The sequence below is a fragment of the Tinamus guttatus genome, unplaced genomic scaffold (genome assembly GCF_059628265.1).
Source record: "Tinamus guttatus ecotype Peru unplaced genomic scaffold, ASM5962826v1 Tinamus_guttatus_pri_ptg001614l, whole genome shotgun sequence".
Classification (NCBI taxonomy): Eukaryota; Metazoa; Chordata; class Aves; order Tinamiformes; family Tinamidae; genus Tinamus; species Tinamus guttatus.
Window position 1 is genome coordinate 56,285 of NW_028290148.1, and position 18,319 is coordinate 74,603.

The following is an 18,319-nucleotide window of genomic DNA, read 5'->3' on the forward strand; positions in this document are numbered from 1 at the left end:
AGGAGGGGAAAAAAAGAAGTTAAATGGGAAAAAGAGGGAAAACCCAAATCTTTGGGATGGGGATTTGGGTTTTTGGCACCAAATCTCCCATCATCTGCTGGGAAAACAGAGCCTATTCCCATCCATATCCCAGCAGCACTTTTCCCTGGAAAAGCGGAAGCATTTTAACCCTGAAAACACACAAAAAAAGCCCCAAATGGGACCATTTACCTCTTGTTTTGGGGCAAAAAAGGAAAAAATGGTGATTTTTTGCTATTTCTGTGTTTTCCACTGGTTTCTGAGCCCATTCCGCCCCGGCTCCCCCTTTTCCGGAGCCCGGGACCGTGACTGTAAATAAACCCGACACCTTTTTAGCCCTTTTTCCTCCCAATTTGCCCCCAAATTGAGAAAAAAAGACAGTTTTCAGCGCTTTTTTGGGGGAAAAAAAGCAAATTTTCTGCCTCCTTGTTTTTATATATATATATATATAAATAATTTTGGATTTGGAGGTTGTTTTGGGGGTGATTTGTTAATAAAGCCAGATCCTGATGTGGTTCCGTGGTTGCCGGGAACGCCGGGAATGCGGGTGCCGCGGTGACCGTTGCCGGGATGCGGAATGCGACGGGATGGGGATGGAGACGGGAGGCCGCGGAGGGGCCCCGGCGTCCGGGCGCTCCGGGATCCGGAGGGCAGCGAAGGGCAGGGAGGATGCGGAGGCGGGAAAGGGGTGAGCGGGATCCCCCGGCCTGGCCCTATGGAGACCCCATCCCTATGGAGATCCCGTCCTATGGAGATCCCGTCCTATGGAGATCCCGTCCTATGGATATCCCATCCCTATGGAGATCCCGTCCTATGGATATCCCGTCCCTATGGAGATCCCGTCCTATGGAGATCCCGTCCTATGGAGACCCCATCCCTATGGAGATCCCATCCCTATGGATATCCCATCCCTATGGAGATCCCGTCCTATGGATATCCCGTCCCTATGGATACCCCATCCCTATGGAGACCCCATCCCTTATGGATATCCCATCCCAGTGGAGACCCCTTCCCTATGGAGACCCCTTCCCTATGGAGATCCCATCCCTATGGAGACCCCATCCTATGGAGACCCCATCCCTATGGATATCCCATCCCTATGGATATCCCATCCTTATTGAGATCCCATCCCTATGGAGACCCCCATCCCTATGGATATCTCATCCCTATGGAGACCCCATCCCTTATGGATATCCCATCCCTATGGAGACCCCATCCCTATGGAGACCCCATCCCTATGGATATCGCATCCCTATGGAGACCCCATCCTATGGAGACCCCATCCCTATGGATATCCCATTCCTATGGAGACCCAATCCCTATGGAGACCCCATCCCTATGGATATCGCATCCCTATGGAGACCCCATCCTATGGAGACCCCATCCCTATGGATATCCCATTCCTATGGAGACCCCATCCCTATGGAGACCCCATCCCTATGGATATCGCATCCCTATGGAGACCCCATCCCTATTGATACCCCATCCCTACGGAGACCCCATCCCTATGGATATCCCCCATATCCCAGCCCCATACCCCCCATATCCCAGCCCCATATTCCCCATATCCCCATATCCCAGCCCCGTATCCCCCCTATCCCCCATATCCCAGCCCCATATCCCCCATATCCCAGCCTCGTATCCCCCATATCCCAGCCCCGTATCCCCCCTATCCCCCATATCCCATATCCCAGCCCCATATCCCCCATATCCCAGCCTCGTATCCCCCATATCCCAGCCCCGTATCCCCCATATCCCCCATATCCCATATCCCAGCCCCATATCCCCCATATCCCAGCCTCGTATCCCCCATATCCCAGCCCCGTATCCCCCATATCCCCCATATCCCATATCCCAGCCCCATATCCCCCATATCCCAGCCTCGTATCCCCCATATCCCAGCCCCGTATCCCCGCTATCCCCCATATCCCAGCCCCATATCCTCCATATCCCAGCCCCGTATCCCCCATATCCCAGTCCCGTATCCCCCATATCCCACCTCGTATCCCTCCTATCCCCCATATCCCCCATAGCCGCATATCCCAGGCCCGTATCCCTCATATCCCAGCCCTGTATCCCCCACACCCCTATATCCCATATCCCAGCCCCGCTATCCCGCTATCCCGCAGCCGCATCCGGCCGCATCCCGCAGCCGCCGCCGCCGCCGCAGCCGCCACGGCCGCCCGAGCGCTGGCCCCGCACGCAGCCACCACCGCCGCATCCCTATGGCTCCCGCCGGGACAACCCCCGGAATCCCCATCCGCGCGCCGGCGCCTCCGGGAATCCTGGCGCTTCCGCTTGGAAGCGTCCGGCCCCGACGGCCACCAGCGGCGCCCGCCGCCGGGTCCCGGCGTCACCCTGTGGCACGCGCAGAGCAAACCGGCCGCCTGGGCCACCGCGGTGCCACCGCCGTGGCTGCGTGACGCGGTGGTCACCGGTCACCGGCGGGCACTGGCCTACGGGCGCCAAGTGCGGCTGGTGGTGGCCCGGCTGCAACAGGCGCTGGCCGAGCTGGGCTCGGTGGCCCGACGGGCCGAGCGGCGCCGGGTCCGGCTGCTCGCGGCGCTCGAGGGCGTCCGGAGGGCCCTGCGGAGCAACGCGGAGAGCGCGGAGCTGCGGCGGCGGCGGCGGCGCGAGCGCGGGGAGACGGTGAGGGGATGCCGGGGCAATCCCGATGGATTGGGATTTGTGCAAGGGATTGGGATTGTGCAATGGATTGGGATTTGTGCAATGGATTAGGATTGTGCAGTGGTTGGGGCTTCTGCAATGGATTGGGATTGTGCAAGGGTTTGGGATTTGTGCAAAGGTTTGGGGTTGTGCAAGGGTTGGGAATTGTGCAATGGATTGGGATTGTGCAATGGATTGGAGTTTGTGCAAGGGTTGGGAATTGTGCAATGGATTGGGATTGTGGAATGGATTGGAGTTTGTGCAAAGGGTTGGGATAGTGCAATGGATTGGGGTTGTGCAAGGGGTTGAGTCTTGTGCAATGGATTGGGATAGTGCAATGGATTGGGTTTTTGCAATGGATTGGGGTTGGGCAAGGGTTGGGATTTGTGCAAGGGTTTGGGATTGTGCAATGGATTGGGATTTGTGCAATGGATTGGGGTTTGTGCAATGGATTGGGGCTTGTGCAATGGATTGGGATTTGTGCAAGGGTTGGGATTTGTGCAATGGATTGGGGCTTGTGCAATGGATTGGGATTGTGCAATGGATTGGGATTTGTGCAAAGGTTTGGGGTTGGGAATTGTGCAATGGATTGGAGTTTGTGCAATGGATGGGGTCTTGTGCAATGGATTGGGATTTGTGCAAGGGTTGGGATTTGTGCAATGCATTGGGATAGTGCAATGGATTGGGATTTGTGCAATGGATTGGGGCTTGTGCAATGGATTGGGATTTGTGCAAGGGTTGGGATTTGTGCAATGGATTGGAGTTTGTGCAATGGATTGGGGTTTGTGCAATGGATTGGGGTTGTGCAATGGATTGGGGTTGTGCAATGGATTGGGATAATGCAATGGATTGGGGTTGTGCAATGGATTGGGATTGTGCAAGGGATTGGGATTGTGCAATGGATTGGGGTTTGTGCAATGGATTGGGATTGTGCAATGGATTGGGGTTGTGCAATGGATTGGGATTGTGCAATGGGTTGGGGTTGTGCAATGGATTGGGATTGTGCAATGGATTGGGGTTGTGCAATGGATTGGGGTTTGTGCAAGGGTTGGGATTTGTGCAATGGATTGGGACTCGTGCAATGGATTGGGATTGTGCAATGCATTGGGATAGTGCAATGGATTGGAATTGTGCAGAGGTTTGGGATTTGTGCAAGGGTTTGGGATTGTGCAATGGATTGGGATTGTGCAATGCATTGGGATAGTGCAATGGATTGGGATCGTGCAAGGGTTTGGGGCTTGTGCAATGGATTGGGATTTGTGCAAGGGTTTGGGGCTTGTGCAAGGGTTTGCACCTGCACCAGGGTTTTGCATCTGTGCAAGGGTTGGGAATTGTGCAAGGACAGGGGCTTGTGCAAGGACAGGGGCTTGTGCAAGGGCTGGGGCTTGTGCAAGGGTTTGGGATTTGTGCAAGGCTTTGCATCCATGCAAGGATTCGCCCCATGCAGGTGTTTGGATGTGTGCAAATGTTTGCATCCGTGCAAGGCTTTGCATCCATGCAGGAATTTTCCTCCGTGCACGGATTTGCTCCCATTTGCAAGGGTTTCCCCTCCCCTCGTGCCAAACCCCCCGCTCCGGTTCTCCGGCCCCGTCCCGGTGCTCCGGTGCCGGACGGGCCCCCCCGAGGGTTCCGGTGTCCCGGCAGGATCCGGACGAGCCGGACGCGCTGCTGCTGCAGGAGCGGCGGGAGCTGGCGGGGCTCAAAGTGCAGCTGGAAGGAGACCTGGGCACCGCCGAGCAGTTCCTGCAGGTTTGGGGACGTGCAGAAATGCATGGAGATGCAGCTGGATGCATGGAAATGCGTGGGTGCAGATCAATGTATGCATGCGGATGGGTGCATGGCATTGTGTGCATGGCCGCAAACGGGTGCAGGGTGATGCATGTCAATGCATGCATGCGGATGGATGCATGGCGATGTGTGCGTGGCCATGCATGCGGACGAATGCATGGCTGCAGACGGATGCACGGCGATGCACGTGTGCAGATGGTGCATGGCTGCAGATGGATGCACGGCGATGCATGGTCATGCATGCATGCAGACAGGTGCCTGGCAATGTGTGTGTGCAGATGGATGCATGGAGATGCATGTGTGGAGATGGTGCATGGCTGTAGACGGATGCATGGAGGTGTATGCATGCAGATGGTGCATGGCTGTAGATGGATGCATGGAGGTGCATGCGTGCAGATGGCGCATGGCTGCAGACGGTTGCATGGCGATGCACGGCGATGCACGGCTGCATTGCAATGCATGGCGATGCATGTGTGCAGACGGATGCACGATGATGCATGGTGATACATGAGTGCAGGTGGGTGCATGGTGGTGCATGGCTGCATTGCAATGCACGGCGATGCATGACTGCACTGCAATGCATGGTGATGCATATGTGCAGATGGCTGCATGGCGATGCACGGCGATGCATGCATACAGACGGATGTATGGCAATGCATGGCTGCAGACGGATGCACGACAATGCATGTGTGCAGATGATGCATGGCTGCAGACGGATGCACGGCGATGCACGCGTGCAGATGGGTGCGTTGCAATGCACGGCAGTGATGCATGCGGACGGGTGCATGGCGATGCATGCATGCAGACGGATGCACGGCGATGCATGCAGACGGACGCACGGCAATGCACGCGTGCAGATGGGTGCATTGCAATGCATGGCAATGATGCATGCAGACGGATGCACGGCGATGCATGCATGCAGACGGATGCATGGCGATGCATGCGTGCAGATGGTGCATGGCTGCAGGCAGATGGATCCTCAGCGATGCACGGTGATGCATGCGTGCAGATGGGTGCACGGCGATGCATACGTGCAGACGGACGCACGGCAATGCACGCGTGCAGATGGGTGCGTTGCAATGCACGGCAATGATGCATGCATGCGGACGGATGCACGGCGATGCATGCATGCGGACGGATGCATGGCGATGCATGCGTGCAGATGGTGCATGGCTGCAGACAGATGGATGCACAGCGATGCACGGTGATGCATGCATGCAGACAGATGCACGGCAATGCATGCGTGCAGATGGGTGCATTGCAGTGCACGGCAATGATGCATGCATGTGGACGGGTGCACGGCGATGCATGCGTGCAGACGGATGCACGGCAATGCATGCGTGCAGATGGTGCATGGCTGCAGGCAGATGGATGCACGGTGATGCATGCATGCAGACGGGTGCACGGCAATGCATGCGTGCAGATGGCTGCGTTGCAATGCACGGCAATGATGCATGCATGCGGACGGGTGCACGGCGATGCATGGCGATGCATGTGTGCAGACGGATGCACGGCGATGCGTGCAGACGGACACAGGGCAATGCACGCGTGCAGATGGGTGCGTTGCAATGCATGGCAATGATGCATGCAGACGGATGCACGGCAATGCGTACAGATGGGTGCGTTGCAATGCACGGCAATGATGCATGCATGCAGACGGATGCACAGCGATGCATGCATGCGGACAGGTGCACGGCGATGCATGCGTGCAGATGGTGCATGGCTGCAGGCAGATGGATGCACAGCGATGCACGGTGATGCATGCATGCAGACGGATGCACAGCGATGCATGCGTGCAGACGGACGCACGGCAATGCACGCGTGCAGATGGGTGCGTTGCAATGCACGGCAATGATGCATGCATGCGGACGGATGCACGGCGATGCATGGCTGCAGACGGACGCACGGCAATGCATGCATGCAGACGGATGCACGGCGATGCATGGGTGCATTGCAATGCACGGCAATGATGCATGCGTCCAGACGGACGCACGGCGATGCATGCAGGCCCACGGTCGCCCGCAGGAGCTCCTCGGCTGCCGGCGGCGGCTGCAGCAGCTCTGCGAGGAGCGCGGCCGCGTGCTGGAGCTGCTGCCGCAGCCGCTGCGCGCGGTGCTCCTGGCCGCCGGCCGCAGCTCCTGGCTCAGCCTGCGCCGGCCCCCGTCGCCCTTCGTGGAGCGGAACCCGACGCCCCAGCCCTGCCCCGCGGGCGCCTACACGCCAGGTGGGGACCCCCGGACCTGCTGGGGACCCCCCTGACCCGCTGGGGACCCCCCGACCTGCTGGGGACCCTCCCGGCCCCGCTGGGGACCCCCCGGACCCTCTGGGGACCTCCCTGACCCCACTGGGGACCCCCCGGCCCTGCTGGGGACCCCCGGACCTGTTGGGGACCCCCCTGACCCGCTGGGGACCCCCCGGACCTGCTGGGGACCCCCCGGACCCGCTGGGGACCCCTCGACCTGCTGGGGACCCTCTGGACCCGCTGGGGACCCCCCGGACCCGCTGGGGACCCCCGGACCTGTTGGGGACCCCCCAACCCGCTGGGGACCCCCCGGACCTGCTGGGGACCCCCTGGCCCTCCTGGGGACCCCTTGGCCCCGCTGGGGACCCTCCGAACCCGCTGGGGACCCTCTGGACCCGCTGGGGACCCCGTAACCCGCTGGGGACCGTCCTGGCCCCACTGGGGACCCTCCGAACCCGCTGGGGACCCCTCGACCCTCCTAGGGACCCCTTGGCCCTGCTGGGAACCCCTCGACCCACTGGGGACCCCCCCGGCCCTTCTGGGGACCCCCCGGTCCTCCTGGGGACCCCCCCGACCTGCTGGGGACCCCCCGGACCCTCTGGGGACCCCTTGGCCCTGCTGGGGACCCTCCGAACCCGCAGGGGACCCCCTGGACCCACTGGGGACCCCTCAACCCGCTGGGGACCCCCTGGCCCCGCCGGGGATCCCCCGACCCTGCTGGGGACCCCCCGGCCCTCCTGGGGACCCCCCTGACCCCGCTGGGGACCCTCTGAACCTGCTGGGGACCCCCCGACCCCCTGGGGACTCCCCGGCCCTGATGGGGACCCCCCCAACCTGCTGGGGACCCCCCGGACCCGCTGGGGACCCCTCGACCCGCTGGGGACCCTCTTAACCCGCAGGGGACACCCCGGCCCTCCTGGGGACCCCCGGATCCCGCTGGGGACCCTCTGAACCTGCTGGGGACCCCCTGGACCCTCTGGGGACCCCCCAGCCCTCCTGGGGACCCTCTGGCCCTGCTGGGGACCCCCCGACCCACTGGGGACCCCCCGACCCGCTGGGGACCCCCCTGACCCCGCTGGGGACCCCCCGACCTGCTGGGGACCCTCCGCACCCACCCTGGGGGGACAACGGTGGCCCCGGAGCCTTTGGGGAGCTGAGGGGACCCTGAGGGACCCGTCTGACCCCAAGGGACCCATCCATCCCCTGGGGACCCAGAACCACCTTTGGGGACCCTAAGGGACCCATCCAACCCCAAGGGACCTGTCACCACCCCTGGGGACCCTGAGGGACCCATCCAATCCCTGGGGACCCATCCAACCCCTGGGGACCCGTCACCACCTCTGGGGACCCCAAAGGACCCAGCCAAACCCTGGGGTCCCCATCCATCCCCTGGGGACCGAGGACCACCCTTGGGGACCCTGCGGGACCCATCCAACCCCTGGGGATCCATCTCACCCCTGGGGTCCCCAAGGGACCCATCCAATCCCTGGGGACCCATCACCAGCCCTGGGGACCCCAAGGGACCCATCCAACCCCTAGGGACCCAGGACCACCCTTGGGGTCCCCATCCAACCCCTGGGGACCTGTCACCACCCTTGGGGTCCCCAAGGGACCCATCCAACCCCTGGGGACCCATCACCACCTCTGAGGTCCCCAAAGGACCCATCCAAACCCTGGGGTCCCCATCCATCCCCTGGGGACCCAGGACCACCCTTGGGGACCCTGAGGACCCATCCAATCCCTGGGGACCCAGGACAAACCTTGGGGTCCCCACCCAACCCCTGAGGACCTGTCACCACCCCTGGGGACCAGGAGGGACCCATCCAACCCCTGGGGACCCATCCAACCCCTGGGGTCCCCAAGGGACCCATCCAATCCCTGGGGACCCAGGACCACCCTTGGGGACCCTAAGGGACCCATCCAACCCCTGGGGACCCCAAGGGACCCATCCAACCCCTAGGGACCCAGGACCACCCTTGGGGTCCCCATCCAACCCCTGGGGACCTGTCACCACCCTTGGGGTCCCCAAGGGACCCATCCAACCCCTGGGGACCCAGGACCATCCCTGGGGACCCTGCGGGACCCATCCAACCCCTGGGGACCCATCCAATCCCTGGGGACCCGTCACCACCTCTGGGGGTCCCCAAAGGACCCATCCAACCCCTGGGGACCCATCCAACCCCTGGGGACCTGTCACCACCCTTGGGGTCCCCAAGGGACCCATCCAATCCCTGGGGACCCATCACCACCCCTGGGGACCCTGAGGGACCCATCCAACCCCTGGGGACCCAGGACCACCCTTGCGGTCCCCAAGGGACCCATCCAACCCCTAGGGACCCAGGAACACCCCTGGGGACCTCAAGGGATCCATCCATCCCCTGGGGACCCAGGACCACCCTTGGGGTCCCCATCCAACCCCTGGGGACCTGTCACCACCCTTGCGGTCCCCGAGGGACCCATCCAATCCCTGGGGACCCAGGACCATCCTTGGGGACCCTGCGGGACCCATCCAACCCCTGGGGCCCCATCTCCCCCCCAGGCACTTTCCAGGTCCCACCACCCCCTGAGGGGACCCCAAAATCCCCGTCCCCCCCCCGCCCATCCCCTGGGGGGACCCGTCCCCACCCCGAGACCCCCCCCCCCGCATTATCCCGTGTCCCGGATCGGGAATTGCAGCCTGCGACGCCGGCTTGGCCGAGGCGCGGGCGCTGGTGCAGCGCGCGCGGGGGCTGCTGGGCGCCCTGGGCGCCGGCGCCGAACGGGCCGCGGGCGCCTGCGCGCGGGCCGGGGCCGCGGTGGACGCCGGGCTGCGCAGCAAGGCCGAGGAGAACCGCGGCCTCGAGGTGGCTGCGCTGCACGGGTGCTGCGTGGGTGCATGGGTGCATGGGTGCAGGAATGCAGGGGGCTGCATTGCATGGGTGCACGTGTGGTGCATGGGTGCACGGGTGCAGAAATGCAGGGGGGCTGCATTGCATGGGTGCATGCATGTGCATGTGCACTGAAATGCAGGGAGCTGCATTGCATGGGTGCATGGGTGCAGAAATGCAGGGGGGCTGCATTGCATGGGTGCATGTGTGGTGCATGGGTGCACGGGTGCAGAAATGCAGGGGGCTGCATTGCATGCGCGGTGCATGGGTGGAAGGGTGCAGAAATGCGTGGGGCTGCATTGCATGGGCACATGCATGGGTGGAAGGGTGCAGAAATGCAGGGGGCTGCATTGCATGGGCGCATGCATGGTGTATGGGTGCATGGGTGCAGGAATGCAGGGGGCTGCATTGCACGCGTGCTGCATGGGTGCAGAAATGCAGGAGCTGCATTGCATGGGCGCATGCATGGTGTATGGGTGCATAAATGCAGGGGGCTGCATTGCACGCATGCTGCATGGGTGCATAAATGAAGGGGGCTGCATTGTATGGGTGCATGCATGGTGTATGGGTGCAGGAATGCAGGGGGGTTGCATTGCACGCATGCTGCATGGGTGCAGAAATGCAGGGGGGCTGCATTGTATGGGTGCATGCATGGTGTATGGGTGCATGGGTGCAGAAAGGTAGAGGGCTGCATTGCATGGGTGCATGCATGGTGCATGGGTGCAGAAATACAGGGGCTGCATTGCACGAGTGCTGCATGGGTGCATGGGTGCAGGAAGGCAGGGGGCTGCATTGCATGGGTGCATGCATGTGCATGGGCACTGAAATGCAGGGGGCTGCATTGCATGGGTGCATGTGTGCAGAAATGCAGGGGGGCTGCATTGAATGGGCGCACGCATGGTGTATGGGTGCAGAAATGCAGGGGGCTGCATTGCATGGGTGCATGGGTGCAGAAATGCAGGGGGGCTGCATTACATGGGTGAATGCATGTGTGTGGGTGCAGAAATGCAGGGGGCTGCATTGCATGGGTGCATGGGTGCAGAAATGCAGGGGGCTGCACTGCACACGCAGTGCATGGGTGCAGGAATGCAGGGGGCTGCATTGCACGTGTGCTGCATGGGTGCAAGGGTGCAGAAATGCAGGGGGCTGCATTGCACATGCGGTGCATGGGTGCAGAAATGCAGGGGGCTGCATTGCACGCATGCTGCATGGGTGCATGGGTGCAGAAATGCAGGGGGGCTGCATTGCATGGGTGCATGTGTGGTGCATGGGTGCACGGGTGCAGAAATGCAGGGGGGCTGCATTGCATGGGTGCATGTGTGGTGCATGGGTGCATGGGTGCAGAAATGCAGGGGGCTGCGTTGCATACGCGGTGCATGGGTGCAGGAATGCAGGGGGGCTGCATTGCACACGCGGTGCATGGGTGGAAGGGTGCAGAAATGCAGGGGGGCTGCATTGCACACACGGTGCATGGGTGCAGGAATGCAGGGGGCTGCATTGCATGCATGGTGCATGGGTGCATGGGTGCAGAAACACAGGGGTCTGCATTGCATGGGCGCCGAAATGCAGGGGGCAGCATTGCATGGGTGCATGTGTGGTGCATGGGTGCACGGGTGCAGAATTGCAGGGGGGATGCATTGCATGGGTGCACACGTGGTGCATGGGTGCAAAAATGCAGGGGGAAGCATTGCATGGGTGCATGCGTGGCACATGGGTGCAGAAATGCAGGGGGCTGCATTGCATGGGTGCATGCATGGGTCCATGGGTGCAGAAATGCAGGGGGCTGCATTGCATGGGTGCATGCATGTGCGTGGGTGCAGAAACGCAAGGGGCTGCATTGCATGGGCACATGCATGGTGCAAGGGTGCATGGGCACAGAAATGCAGGGGGCTGCATTACATGGGTGCACGGGTGCCGAAATGCAGGGGGCTGCATTGCAGGGGTGCTGCATGGGTCCATGGGTGCAGAAATGCAGGGGGCTGCATTGCAGGGGTGCATGCACGTGTGCATGGGCACCCAAACGGGCCAGGACACGCTGCACGGGTGCACGGGCACCCACTTTGGGGCATGCTGCATGGGTGCATGCACGTGCATGGGTTCCTAAATAGAAATGGCCATGCTGCATGGGTGCATGGGCACCCTAATGGGGTGGGTGGCTGCATGGGTGCATGCACGCGCACATGCACCCACTTTGGAGCACGCTGCACGGGTGCACGGGCACCCATGGGTGCCCCGCATGGCTCCCCGTTGCAGGAGGAGCTGCGCCTGGCGCTGGGGGGGCTGCGGGGCCCCCGCAACCGCTGCCACCGATTTGGGGACCAGATGGAGCTGACGCGGGGGGCGGCCGAGGTGAGCGGGCCCCACACGTCCCCACGTGTCCCCACGTGGCCCCACACGTCCCCACGTGTCCCCACACGTCCCCACACGTCCCCACACGTCCCCACGTGGCCCCACGTGTCCCCACACGTCCCCACGTGTCCCCACATGGCCCCACGTGTCCCCACACGTCCCCACACGTCCCCACACGTCCCCACGTGTCCCCACACGTCCCCACATGTCCCCACACGTCCCCACACGTCCCCACACGTCCCCACGTGGCCCCACGTGTCCCCACACGTCCCCACACGTCCCCACGTGGCCCCACGTGTCCCCACGTGTCCCCACGTGTCCCCACACGTCCCCACACGTCCCCACGTGTCCCCACGTGTCCCCACGTGTCCCACACGTCCCCACACGTCCCCACACGTCCCCACGTGGCCCCACACGTCCCCACGTGGCCCCACGTGGCCCCACACGTCCCCACGTGTCCCCACACGTCCCCACACGTCCCCACACGTCCCCACGTGTCCCCACATGTCCCCACGTGTCCCCACACATCCCCACGTCCCCACGTGTCCCCACGTGTCCCCACACATCCCCACGTGTCCCCACGTGTCCCCACACGTCCCCACACGTCCCCACACGTCCCCACACGTCCCCACACATCCCCACGTGTCCCCACACGTCCCCACACGTCCCCACGTGTCCCCACGTGTCCCCACGCGTCCCCACACATCCCCACGTGTCCCCACGTGTCCCCACACGTCCCCACATGTCCCCACGTGTCCCCTTGTCCCCTTGTTGTCCCTCTCCGACACCTTTTCCGTGTCCTTCCCGCAGGGTCCCCAGTGCCGGCGGGACCTGGCGCTCCGGGAACGCCTGGACCGGCCCCTGGTCCGGGTCTATCAGCGCCACCCGGGCACCCAGTTGCCCGAGGCCACCCTGCTGGCCCAGGTCTGGGGGGTCCTATGGGGCTCTGCCCCATAGCGGGGGGGTTTATGGTGGGGGGGGGCTCTGTCACTTGGGGGGAGGATGCGGGGGGGGTCCCAGCCCCATAGAGGACATATAGGGGGGTCCCTGCCCCATAGGTGAGGGGTCCTGGGGGGGGTCCCTGCCCCATAGGTGAGGGGTGCTGGGGGGGTCCCAGCCCCATATAGGTCGTATAGGGGGGTCCCTGCCCCATAGGTGAGGGGTGCTGGGGGGTCCCTGCCCCATATAGGTCATATAGGGGGGTCCCTGCCCCATAGGTGAGGGGTGCTGGGGGGTCCCAGCCCCATATAGGTCGTATAGGGGGGTCCCTGCCCCATAGGTGAGGGGTGCTGGGGGGTCCCAGCCCCATATAGGTCATATAGGGGGGTCCCTGCCCCACAGGTGAGGGGTGCTGGGGGGTCCCTGCCCCATATAGGACATATAGGGGGGTCCCTGCCCCATAGGTGAGGGGTGTTGAGGGGGTCCCAGCCCCATAGGATGATCGGGGGGGGGGGTCTCACTAATGCCAGGGGGTCCCTGCCCCATGGATCGGGAATACCGGGGGGAATCCCATCCCCATAGGGTGGTCCAGGGGGTCTCCGTGATTCCAATGGGTCCCTACCCCATGGATTGGGAATACCAGGGGGGTTCCCATCCCCATAGGGTGCTCCAGGGTGTCTCCGTGATTCCAAAGGGTCCCTACCCCATGGATCGGGAATACCGGGGGGTTCCCATCCCCACCGGGTGGTCCAGGGGGTCTCCGTGATTCCAAAGGGTCCCTACCCCATTGATTGGGAATACCGGGGGGGGGTTCCCATCCCCATAGGATGCTCCAGGGGGTCTCCATGATTCCAATGGGTCCCTACCCCATGGATCGGGAATACCGGGGGGAATCCCATCCCCATAGGGTGCTCCAGGGTGTCTCCGTGATTCCAAAGGGTCCCTACCCCGTGGATCGGGAACACCGGGGGGGTTCCCATCCCCATAGGATGCTCCAGGGTGTCTCCGTGATTCCAAAGGGTCCCTACCCCATGGATTGGGAATACCGGGGGGGGTTCCCATCCCCATAGGGTGCTGCAGGGGATCTCCATGATTCCAAAGGGTCCCTACCCCATGGATCAAGGATATTGGGGTGGGAATCCCATCCCCATAGGGTGCTGCAGGGTGTCTCCGTGATTCCAATGGGTCCCTACCTCATGGATCGGGAATACCGGGGGGTTCCCATCCCCATAGGGTGCTCCAGGGTGTCTCCATGATTCCAATGGGTCCCTACCCCATGGATCAAGGATATTGGGGTGGGAATCCCATCCCCATAGGGTGCTCCAGGATGTCTCCGTGATTCCAAAGGGTCCCTACCCCCTGGATTGGGAATACCGGGGTGTTCCCATCCCCATAGGATGCTCCAGGGGGTCTCCGTGATTCCAAAGGGACCCTACCCCCTGGATTGGGAATACCGGGGTGGTCCCATCCCCATAGGGTGCTCCAGGGTGTCTCCATGATTCCAATGGGTCCCTACCCCATGAATTGGGAATACTGGGGTGGTCCCATCCCCATAGGATGCTCCAGGGGGTCTCCATGATTCCAATGGGTCCCTACCCCATGGATCAAGGATACGGGGGTGGGAATCCCATCCCCACCGGATACTCCAGGGTGTCTCTGTGATTCCAATGGTTCCCTACCCCATGGATTGGGAATACCAGGGGGTTCCCATCCCCACCGGGTGGTCCAGGGGGTCTCCGTGATTCCAAAGGGTCCCTACCCCCTGGATTGGGAATACCGGGGGGTTCCCATCCCCATAGGGTGCTCCAGGGTGTCTCCGTGATTCCAATGGGTCCTTACCCCATGGATCAAGGATATGGGGGTGGGAATCCCATCCCCATAGGGTGCTCCAGGGGGTCTCCGTGATTCCAAAGGGTCCCTACCCCATGGATCAAGGATACGGGGGTGGGAATCCCATCCCCATAGGGTGCTCCAGGGTGTTTCCATGATTCCAAAGGGTCCCTACCCCCTGGATTGGGAATACCAGGGGGGTTCCCATCCCCATAGGGTGCTCCAGGGGGTCCCCGTGATTCCAAGGGGTCCCCCCGTTGTCCCAGGGCGGCCGCCGCCTGTCACAGGCGCTGGCCCGGCTGGGTGACACCGCGGCCCGGCTGGAGGGGACGCGGTTGTCACCATGATTCCAAAGGGTCCCTACCCTATGGATCAAGGATACGGGGGTGGGAATCCCATCCCCATAGGATGCTCCAGGGGGTCCCCGTGATTCCAAAGGGTCCCCCCGTTGTCCCAGGGCGGCCGCCGCCTGTCACAGGCGCTGGCCCTGCTGGGTGACACCGCGGCCCGGCTGGAGGGGACGCGGGCGGCCCTGGACGCCGGGGCCCGCGGGCGCCGCGCGGCCGGAGAGGCCGACCGGGAATTGCGGCGCCTCCGGGTGCGCCGGGCCCAGCCCCGCGCGGAGCCGCCCGAGACCTGGTGCCTTCGGTGCATGTGATGGGAATAAACAGGGGGCTGGGGGGGTTTGTCCCCCAACTGGTGACTCTCAATGGGGTCTGTGTCCCCTTGGGGTCCCCTATTGGGGTCTGTGTCCCCCCAGTGCCCCTCAATGGGGTCTGTGTCCCCTCGGGGTCCCCTATTGGGGTCTGTGTCCCCTTGGGGTCCCCAGTTGGGGTCTGTTTTCCACCAGTGCCTCTCAATGGGGTCTGTGTCCCCCTGTGCCCCTCAATGGGGTCTGTGTCCCCTCAGGGTCCCCTATTGGGGTCTGTGTCCCCCTGGGGTCCCAATTGGGGTCTGTGTCCCCTTGGGGTCCCCCATTGGGGTCTGTGTCCCCCCATGCCCCTCATTGGGGTCTGTGTCCCCCCAGTGTTACCCACAGGGGCTTGTGTCACCCCCCCAGGGTCCCCAATGGGGTCTGTGTCCCCTTGGGGTCCCCTATTGGGGTCTGTGTCCCCCCAGTGCCTCTCAATGGGGGTCTGTGTCCCCCCAGGGTCCCCCATTGGGGTCTGTGTCCCCCCAGTGTCACCCATAGGGGCTTGTGTCACCCCCCAGGGTCCCCAATGGGGTCTGTGTCCCCTTGGGGTCCCCTATTGGGGTCTGTGTCCCCTTGGGGTCCCAATTGGGGTCTGTGTCCCCCCAGTGCCCCTCAATGGGGTCTGTGTCCCCCCAGGGTCCCCCATTGGGGTCTGTGTCCCCTCAGTGTCACCCATAGGGGCTTGTGTCACCCCTCAGGGTCCCCATTGGGGTCTGTGTCCCCTTGGGATCCCCTATTGGGGTCTGTGTCCCCCTGGGGTCCCAATTGGGGTCTGAGCCCCCCCCCCGGTGCCTCTCAATGGGGTCTGTGTCCCCTCAGGGTCCCCAATTGGGGTCTATGTCCCCCTAGTGCCCCTCAATGGGGTCCCCCATGGGGTCTGTGTCCCCCCGGTTCCTCTCAATGGGGTCTGTGTCCCCTTGGGGTCCCAATTGGGGTCTATGTCTCCTTGGGGTCCCCCATTGGGGTCTGTGTCCCCCCAGTGTCACCCATAGGGGCTTGTGTCACCCCCCAGGGTCCCCATTGGGGTCTGTGTCCCCTTGGGGTCCCCTATTGGGGTCTGTGTCCCCCCAGGGTCCCCATTTGGGGTCTGTGTCCCTCCAGTGTCACCCATAGGGGCTTATGTCACCCCCCAGGGTCCCAGTTAGGGTCTGTGTCCCCTCAGGGTCCCCATTGGGGTCTGTGTCCCCTCAGTGTCACCCATAGGGGCTTGTGTCACCCCCCAGGGTCCCCAATGGGGTCTGTGTCCCCTTGGGATCCCCTATTGGGGTCTGTGTCCCCTTGGGGTCCCCATTGGGGTCTGTGTCCCCCCTCAGTGTCTCTCATTGGGGTCTGTGTCCCCCCAGTGCCCCTCAATGGGGTCTGTGTCCCCTCAGGGTCCCCATTGGGGTCTGTGTCCCCTCAGTGTCACCCATAGGGGCTTGTGTCACCCCCCCAGGGTCCCCAATGGGGTCTGTGTCCCCTTGGGGTCCCCATCGGGGTCTGTGTCACCCCAGTACTCCTTAATCAGGTCTGAGCCCCCTCAGTGTCACTCACAGGGGCTTGTGTCACCTCCCCCCAGTGCCCCCAGTTGGGGTCTGCGTCCCCCCAGGGTCCCCAATTGGGGTCTTCGTGCCCCTCATTGGGGTCTGTGTCCCCCCCAAGTGTCCCCACTTGGGGTCTGTGTCCCCCCAGTGCCTCCCATAGCCCTTTGTGTCACCACCCAGTGCCCCCATGGGGGTCTGTGTCCCTCCAGGGTCCCCCATAGGGTCCTGTGTCCCCCCTAGTGATCCCCATTGGGGTCTTTATGCCCCCCCCAAGTGCCCCTCATTGGGGTCTTTGCCCCCCCCTCCGGTGCTCCCATAGGGGTTCGTGTCCCCCCCAGTGCCCCAGCTGGGGTGTCCCCCCTCCCCGGGTCCCCCATTGCCCTCTGTCCCCACTGTCCCCCTATGGATCCTATTGGGGTCCTGTGTGTTCCCCCCCCCCCCCCCCAAAAAAAAGAGGAACTTCGGGCACGTGCCCTCAACAAAGATGGCCGCACGCCTTCCAACGACGCCCGCTGCGCCTGCGCGGAGCGAGGAGGCGGGGCTTCCGAGCCGCGCAGGCGCCCTCCGGTGATGAGGGCGAAGCGCCGGGCGGAAGAGCCGCGCGCTGCGCGCCGCGCGCCGACCTGCGCATGCGCGGCCGGAAGCGCGCGCAGGCCCCTGCATAAGAGCCCGGGAAGCCCCGCGGCCGCCCTTTTCCTTCCCGTTGCCGCCGTTGCCGCCGCCATGTGAGTGAGGGCGGGGGGGGGCTGGGGGCTTCTCCGCGTTTGGGGAGGGGGTCCCGGGACCGGGGGGGACCCCTGGGGGTGTCCCGGGTTTGGGGGGGGCCCTGGGAGTGTCCCGGGGCCCGGGGGTCCCCTCAGGGCTCCATGCGGGGGGCGCTGCGGCCTGAGGCCTGCAGGGACATGGCGGCTCCCTGAGGTAAAAACGCGGCAGGTTTCGCGTTAGGCCCTCCCCGAGGTGAAAAACTGAGGCCGGGAGGGCCCCCCTGAGGCAAAACATGGCGGATTTTGTGGCCGGGGGCTCCCTCGTGTAAAATCCCCCCCGTCAGTTTGTGGGGGACGGGGCTGGGGCCTCCCCGAGGTTAAAAACTGCCCCAGCTCAAGGTCCGAGTGGGTGTTTGAGGCTCCCTGTTATAAAATCCGGGTGATTTTAGGGCTCCCTGGGGGAAAAACCAAGGAGGCTCCAGGTTGGGGGGTTCTTGGGGGCTCCCCGGGGTGGAATTTGGGGGTGTTTGAGGCTGGGGGGGGGTGTTGGCAGCCCCCCGAGTTTAACCTGGGGGGGCCTCGGGCGGGGGATCCCTATGGGGGGCTGGGGGGGCTCCCGGGGAGTTATTTGGTGTCTTATTGGGGGGTCCCTGTGTCTTGTTTGGGGTCCTGGGGGGTCCCTGTGTCTTATTTGGGGT

At 63.2% G+C, this 18,319-nt stretch overlaps 1 protein-coding gene across 1 annotated transcript; it reads left to right on the forward strand.

Annotated features, from left to right (window-relative positions):
- Positions 1-605: 605 nt before the first annotated feature.
- TEKTL1 (tektin like 1) lies at positions 606-15,358 on the forward strand. Its single transcript, XM_088539376.1, has 8 exons — positions 606-706; positions 2,148-2,667; positions 4,330-4,434; positions 6,574-6,697; positions 9,392-9,582; positions 11,836-11,931; positions 12,742-12,855; positions 15,158-15,358. Exons 1-8 carry the CDS (start codon positions 606-608, stop codon positions 15,356-15,358), a joined length of 1,452 nt encoding a protein of 483 aa, XP_088395502.1.
- The last annotated feature ends 2,961 nt before the right edge of the window (positions 15,359-18,319 follow it).

Coding starts and splice junctions, on each gene's coding strand:
- TEKTL1 (XM_088539376.1), top strand. CDS start 606: ATGGGGATGGAGACGGGAGGCCGCGGAGGGGCCCCGGCGTCCGGGCGC. Junction 707..2,147: donor GATGCGGAGGCGGGAAAGGG/GTGAGCGGGATC, acceptor GCTATCCCGCAG/CCGCATCCGGCCGCATCCCG. Junction 12,856..15,157: donor AGGCCACCCTGCTGGCCCAG/GTCTGGGGGGTC, acceptor CCGTTGTCCCAG/GGCGGCCGCCGCCTGTCACA.